This window comes from Salvelinus alpinus, chromosome 12 (assembly GCF_045679555.1).
Source record: "Salvelinus alpinus chromosome 12, SLU_Salpinus.1, whole genome shotgun sequence".
NCBI classification, from domain to species: domain Eukaryota; kingdom Metazoa; phylum Chordata; class Actinopteri; order Salmoniformes; family Salmonidae; genus Salvelinus; species Salvelinus alpinus.
The window spans coordinates 28,348,105-28,355,604 of NC_092097.1; the positions used below are offsets into that span (position 1 = coordinate 28,348,105).

Below are 7,500 nucleotides of genomic sequence, written 5' to 3' on the forward strand. Positions count from 1 at the left end.
GAGCAGGGCTGGCACACTCCGTCCTGGCTCGATGCCCACTCTAGCCCGGCCGATGCGAGGAGCTGGGATATAGCGCACCGGGCTAAGAACACGTACATTTACATTTAAGTCATTTAGCAGACGCTCTTATCCAGAGCGACTTACAAATTGGTGCATTCACCTTATGACATCCAGTGGAACAACCACTTTACAATAGTACATCTAAATCTTTTAAGGGGGGGGGGGGGGTCAGAAGGATTACTTTATCCTATCCTAGGTATTCCTTGAAGAGGTGGGGTTTCAGGTGTCTCCGGAAGGTGGTGATTGACTCCGCTGTCCTGGCGTCGTGAGGGAGTTTGTTCCACCATTGGGGTGCCAGAGCAGCGAACAGTTTTGACTGGGCTGAGCGGGAACTGTACTTCCTCAGTGGTAGGGAGGCGAGCAGGCCACCGTGCGCGAGCAGGAGACACCGTGCGCTCCACCGCATAACACGGTGCCTGACCAGTACGACACTCGCCACGGTAAGCACGGTGAGTTGGCTCAGGTCTCCTACCTGACTCCGCCAATCTCCTCGTGTGCCCCCTCCCCAAAAAATTCTGGGGCTGCCTCTCGTGCACGTTTCCTCGAGCCAACTCCTCGTAGCGTCGCCGCTCCGCTTTGGCTGCCTCCAGCTCCTCTTTAGGACGGCAATACTCTCCCGGCTGTGCCCAGGGTCCCTTGCTGTCCAAGATTTCCTCCCATGTCCAGAAGTCCATTCCACCACGCTGCTTGGTCTTTTGGTGGTGGGTAGTTCTGTAACGGTCATCGTTGCATGAAGAAGTGGACCAAAGCCCAGCATGGTAAGTGTTCATTGTAATTTAATAAAATAACCTGAACACTGAAACAACAAAAACAACAAAGAGAGTGAACGAAACGAAACAGATCTGTCTGGTGCAACAACAGAAAACAGAAAACAACTCCCCACAAAACACAGGTGGGAAAAGGATACCTAAGTATGGTTCTCAATCAGAGACAACGATAGACAGCTGCCTCTGATTGAGAACCACACCCGGCCAAACACATAGAAATAGAAAACATAGAACCCAAAACATAGAATGCCCACCCCAACTCACGCCCTGACCAAACCAAAATAGAGACATAAAAAGGATCTCTAAGGTCAGGGCGTGACAACCATGCCATGTTCATCTAAAATTGTTTCATTACTAATTTCTTAGATTAAACCCACCTCCCCCACCTAGAATCTGTCATCTTTAAAAAAGAACACACTCGTCTTTAGCACCCACACAACCACACGCAGGATATGGTAGTAGGGGTGACATGTCTGAGGAGGAGGAGGGTGTTATTTATATAGCCATAAGTCCAAACAGAATAACGACTTCAGACAGGCCATTCTTTAGCAGCCTATGCCAACAGAACACTCTGATTCTGCCATCTCAAAGTGAGAGAGAGGGATGTCGGCAGAAGAAGAAGAGAAAGAGCTTAAATCAAGGAATGGGTTAATATGATGGAAAATGACAGAGTTAAAGGGGACTTCCTTATTTTTTCAAATGTACAGCCCTCTCGATGATCGACAATAGAGTTAACGAAAGAAAAATCTGTTATGTGAAAATGAAAAGATAATCCCAAATGCCTATTCTTGAATGACCAATGACCTTTGTTTACATCTACCGAGATTGAGTCAACTTTAAGGTTTTCTAGGTCACTGTTGTCCAACTACAGGGATTTGCACTAAGACAATTCACTCAATCATATTTTGGAAATATTATCCAACCGGATAAAACGTAATTTAAAGTATTATAGGATAAACTATAGGAACCGCTTGTAGGAAATCGCGTTAACATTTAAGAATAAAACACTGCAGTCAGTCCACTCATGATCACACACAACTATAATCCATTTAGTTTTTTTCGGAGATAAAATCTGTAACATCTCTCACTCTCTTTAGGAGGTGGAGTTACGGTGTGCTTAGGGCCCCAATGGAATGATGAGTCATGCCCAGAGTTTTAACTGCGGACAGAAAAACAGGAGAAATCTTGATTTTTGACATTGAGACACATTTAACCAGTGGCGACCCATCATTCAGGGCGGGTGGGGCAGACATTTTTTAGGCTTGCCTGTTTTGCATGTTATTTTGGCATCAATATGCGTCACGTATCAGTTTGCAAACAATGTAAAAAGTAATATATATAATTGAGTTAATAAAGCCGCATACAAACATGGTCTCTTTTTTGTTTTCTTGAGTAAGGCAGCTCCAAAATGCATGTGTTAGCTAAGTGCTTTCTGTGGTGGTGGGGCAAGCCAGCAGAAAATACGGAGCGTTGCGCGGTGATTGGCTCAGTGTTCTGTCACTCATGGGGACTTTACGTCACTGCCAAGTGTAAGAGGGGACATTGAATATTCTAGCCCTTCGGCTCCTGCCATAGAAGTGGCCATCCAAGAAGGCTCAATGTCATTGGCACAGTAGCTTTGATTGGACTGATCATGTCAACGTCATTCTTTCACAATCTTAGCTAGCAGTCATCATCATGAATCAAGTCGACAATCTACTGGCAAGTCCTTTTTAATCCTTGTCATATGAAGAGAAATATTGAAGAGAAATTATAGATAAAACGTATCGGTGCTCATCGGCCATTGAACATAAACATTCGCAAATCGCAAATTCAACGAGTGGTTTGGAAGGAATCAGTGACAGTGGCTGTGTAGTCCCAAATCCAAGTTTAAAATGATAAACATTCAACATTGGCCATGCTGTCAATGAAGCATGGTTTGTGTCGCGCTTCAAACAACTGTTAACTCGTCCTGTTCAAGTCAGCCGAGCACAACAATGTGAGTCCAAAAATGTATGGTATGCTGCTTCATAAAGGATGTAATATGCCAGTGGGATATGTATACTGTAGCTAAGAAAGTAATACTAACTTCTCACGAGTCACCAACCCTGATCCGGTAGCACCCCCCACCCCCCTCCCCCCACTGAGTAGCATAGCTAGCATAGCGTCACAAGTAACTTGTAGCATCTAAATATCATTAAATCACAAGTCCAAGACACCAGATGAAAGATACAGGTCTTGTGAATAAAGCCACCATTTCAGATTTTTAAAATGTTTTACAGGGAAGACACAATATGTAAATCTATTAGCTAACCACGTTAGCAAAGGACACGATTTTTTTACTCCCAATAGTTTTTTCCTGCGTCAGTAGCTATCACTAATTCGACTAAATAAAAATATATATAGCCACTAACCAAGAAACAACTTCATAAGATGACAGTCTGATAACATATTTATGGTATAGCATAGTTTTTTTTGTGAAAAATTTGCATTTTTCAGGTATAAATCACAGTTCTACATTGCAGCTGCAATCTGAAATAGTGCTGACCCAGCCAGAACAATTACAGAGACCAACGTCATATAACGAATTACTCATCTTAAAACATTTCAGAAAAATACACAGCGTACAGATATTGAAAGCCCAACATCTGGTGAATCCAAACAATATTTCAGATTTATTAAATGTTTTATAACGAAAACAAAATGTAGCGCTAAATTAGCATAGCTATACCAGGCAGATTCGGCTAGGCGCCCACGGCCAGTTCACATGCACAACAGATATGATATAACATCGTAAATTGGGTCTTACTATGGCTGATCTTTCATCAGAATGTTGATCAAAGTGTCCTTTGTCAAGATGAGTCGTTGGTTCCGTTCAGAATTGTTCCTTTCCCACTCCATTTAGCACAGGTACTGGTCGAGTGGCACGGATCTCTCAAACGTAAATAAAATCAGACAACGGAACACCACAAAACTCCCGAAAAAATTCAAATAATCTGATTAAACTATATTGAAAAAACATACATTACGATGATCTGGTCACATGTATCAAACAAACTTCGAGACGGAGATAGTTTTCATCCATAATGGCCGCACAACAGAAGACAATCGCAGCTACAAGTCGCACGATTTAGAGAACCGGAAGTTGTCGGTCACGCCAAAGAATTAGCTCTCATTTCACGTCAGTCCCAGATAAACAAGATATTTTTCCTCTGACGTCCTCTTGACACCCAGAGGAAGGCCAATGAGGTGTGTTTCGGGTCATAGGGGGCACGACCATATATAGGCAGAGAGTTGAAGCTGGCATACACATCTTGCTTTTTTCTTCTTGGTCATGGAAAGTGCTGTCAAATGACTTCTGTATCACTCAGAGACAAAATTGAAACGGTTTTAGAAACTAGAGATTGTTTTCTTTCCAATGGTATTATTTATATGCATATAGTAAGAGCAATAATTGAATAAGAGGCAGTTTAATCTGTAGAGCAAATTATGCTAATGGGAAAATAGCACCCCCTGTATTCTCAAGAAGCTAAGTGTATGTTGTGTAGTAAGATGTTAGTAGCCCATGTGCATCACCCTAATAATTTGGTCTATTTCCCCCTCTTAATTTCGCCTACTGTTCTGACTGTTCTACTGTAGCCTATAACCTGTTTTAGAGAAATGTAATCATCGACTATTGTAAGAGCTTTCATTGTCTGCTTATATACCCCCTTTATTTATCCTACGGTTCTGACTTGGTGTACAGGGAGAATACTGTAAGAACTGCCCACGTTCTGAATTCTGTTGCTGTACATTTCAGAGGTGCTGAACAAATAGTTATATTAATTACGCCCGTCCTAGCTCGCTCATTGTCTTAATCAAAATACAGATGGACTCTTATCCGCTTGTCGTCCCCTTAGGCCATAGTTTGTACATCTCAGTTGTCAGTAGAAACCACACTTGTTTAAACAAGTCAGCCATATCAGCTATGTTTTTTTAAAAGGCAGTAAATGAGGCTGAATGAACTGTTTCACTGCCAGATAGGCTCCGCTGATAGCCAGGTGTAGCAGTGGTAAGGTGTTGGGACTGCTGTTGGGACAGCTTTATGTAGGCCCTAACAGGTGGTAGGCACCGTTTGTCACCGTTATAGTGCAATTCATGTATTGTTTAGTGTTGTGTTGTGTAGTGGCTTTGCTGGCATGCAAAGCATCCCACTTTTATTTATTTTTTGCCCCACCAAGATTTCTATGCTAAAACCGCCACTGCATTTAACTGTAAAATCTGATGAAAAGATGATAAGTAAAACAGCCCACCTCCTCGTTGAGGAGAAGATGGTTTCCTCTTAGTTTAGGGCACCACCATGTGGTTATTTAACATGCAGGAATAATGTACAATGTAATCAAATCAATTTTTATTTGTCACATGCGCTGAGTACAACAGGTGTAGACCTTACGGTGAAATGCTTACTTACAAGCCCTTTCCCAATGATGCAGAATTAAACAAGACAAAATGAAAACACAAGAATGAAGCTACTTATATACAAGGAGTACCAAAACCATATCAATTGGCAGGGACATGTGGTAATAGAGGTAGATACAGTATATACATGAAGGCAGAGGTAAAGTGACTAGGCATCAAGATATATAATACTTAGTAGCATGCTATTTTGATTGGAGAGTACTGACAATAATAAGTCATTTCTCCATGCACTTGTCCTATCCAACAGCGGAATCAGTGAAATGTTTGTATACTGTATTATCTTGTTAATTGGCTCTGAGGATACAGCATGAAAGTATGTGTGATTCTGAGGTTTGTTAGTGAATTCTGAGTGTGTTTGTGTGTTAACAGATGAATGATGTGCTGCTGTACACCTACCCTCAGCAGGACGGGAAATACAGACTGAAGAATAGCCTCCCACTGACTGGGATGAAGGTCAGAGTCCTCCATCTCTCCCTCCCGTTTTTCTCTCTCTCTCCCGTTTCTCTCTCTCTCTCCCATTTCTCTCTCTCTCTCCCGTTTTTTTCCCATCACCATTTACCAAATTTCTCTCTCCTCTTTGTCTATATCACTTACCCCCCTCACTTCTCCCTCTCCCTCGCTCTCTCCCTTGTCCTCTCTCCCTTGTCCTCTCTATAATTTTGTTTTTGTCTCTATGTTACTCCCTCTCACTTTTATATCTCTCCTTCTTTTCCTCTCTCTCTCTTTCCTCATCCTCTCTTTCTCTCTATACCCTTCTCAAACCTATTTGTCCTCTCGCTCACTGATTCCTGATGGGTCTGTGTAATGTGTTGTTGATGTTCCAGGTCAGTAAACCCATCATAGAGAATGTACAGAACGCTCTGAGTATCGAGGGAGCAGACATCTCCATCTCCTTGGCAGCCAGGTGGGTCACACTAACACACACTCACACCTTGGGTGGCATGGTCGGTATAATGATTGTAGTTCACAGTTCCCACGGTCACCAAATGCACTGTTTAAACAGTGAATTAAGTATAGTAAAGCTTCTCGTTACAAGGCCTTTTGGATCTTTTATAAGTAGTGTCAGTGTTGCTTTCCTGACCATCTGTCTAGATGTAGTCAAACACATCACTGGTATATGACAAGTATGGTGAGAGGGCTTAATGACCTGTGCTCTGTGTGTCCCTGTGCAGCTCCTGTAGTGAGAGAGAGGACTGGTTCCACACTCTGAGTCGGACAGTGTCTGACCACGCCAGAGGACCTGCGCCATTCAGCAGCTGCTCTGGAGAGGTGAGGAGGACTTTGACTGGGAGACAGAGCATACAGAAAAGTGACGCTAGCAATGTTAGCAATAGCATAACAATGCTCCCCACTCAATGACAATGGAAAACCAATACTCATACATTTACTGAGGTTATATTAACATTGCAGAGGGAGTATTTTCTCTTTTAAGCTGAGTATGAGTCACTGAGTATGACTGTGAAGTCTAGTATGGTAGCCGTAGCTCTAACTATATTGTCCTGTCTCTCTTCCAGGCCAGAGAGCGTCTGTGGCTGTCCCTGGGGGAGAAGGCTCCTACTCTGGTGCCTGTGTCTCATGTGATGATGTGTATGAACTGCACCTCAGACTTCAGCCTCACACTGCGCAGACACCACTGCCACGCCTGCGGGAGGGTGAGTCTCTCGCAGACAATGCATGGCTACGTCACATGGGAGCACAGTTTAGCGCAGTATGATGTGGCTGGAGTGTGTTATCCACAGTCAGGCCTGACCTGTGTGTGTTGGGTGTTGTGACGGGGTCCTGCTCTACTCAGATTGTGTGTCGGAGCTGCTCCAGGAACAGAAGCCGTCTGAAGTACCTGGAGGACCGCATGGCCAACGTGTGTGACCACTGTTACAGCGAGCTCCAGAAGAGAGGTGCATAACTCCTCCTCCTTTCCTGTACTGTATTGTACTAAACTGTACTGTACTATACTGTATTGTACTGTACTGTACTATACTGTATTGTACTGTACTGTATATGCTGCTCTTGACTACTGGAGCATATTGAATGTGTGTGAGTCCAGGTGTTAAGATCAGGGCTTCTCTGTCTCCATAGGAGGAAATGTGTCTGTGGCGAGTGGTACTGACAGTCCTCGTTCTAATCGCCGCTCCATCCGCCCGCTCTCTGCCGTCTTCCAGAACTTTCACCCTCCCAGCCTGTGGAGACGCAAGGGCACCGCCTCTCTGACCCAGGTAATCTCACACACACACGCACG

The 7,500-nt window shown here is 43.6% G+C and overlaps 1 protein-coding gene across 3 annotated transcripts in view; it reads left to right on the forward strand.

The window, feature by feature from the left end:
- The window catches only part of LOC139536600 (FYVE, RhoGEF and PH domain-containing protein 5-like), a 57,151-nt gene that overhangs the window by 46,843 nt on the left and 2,808 nt on the right, over positions 1 to 7,500 (forward strand). For all 3 annotated transcript variants that reach the window (XM_071337254.1, XM_071337256.1, XM_071337255.1), the window contains exons 13-18: positions 5,634 to 5,717; positions 6,089 to 6,168; positions 6,437 to 6,533; positions 6,779 to 6,916; positions 7,057 to 7,159; positions 7,341 to 7,477. In XM_071337254.1, the coding sequence (XP_071193355.1) occupies positions 5,634 to 5,717; positions 6,089 to 6,168; positions 6,437 to 6,533; positions 6,779 to 6,916; positions 7,057 to 7,159; positions 7,341 to 7,477 (639 nt within the window). The remainder of the gene's footprint in view (positions 1 to 5,633; positions 5,718 to 6,088; positions 6,169 to 6,436; positions 6,534 to 6,778; positions 6,917 to 7,056; positions 7,160 to 7,340; positions 7,478 to 7,500) is intronic.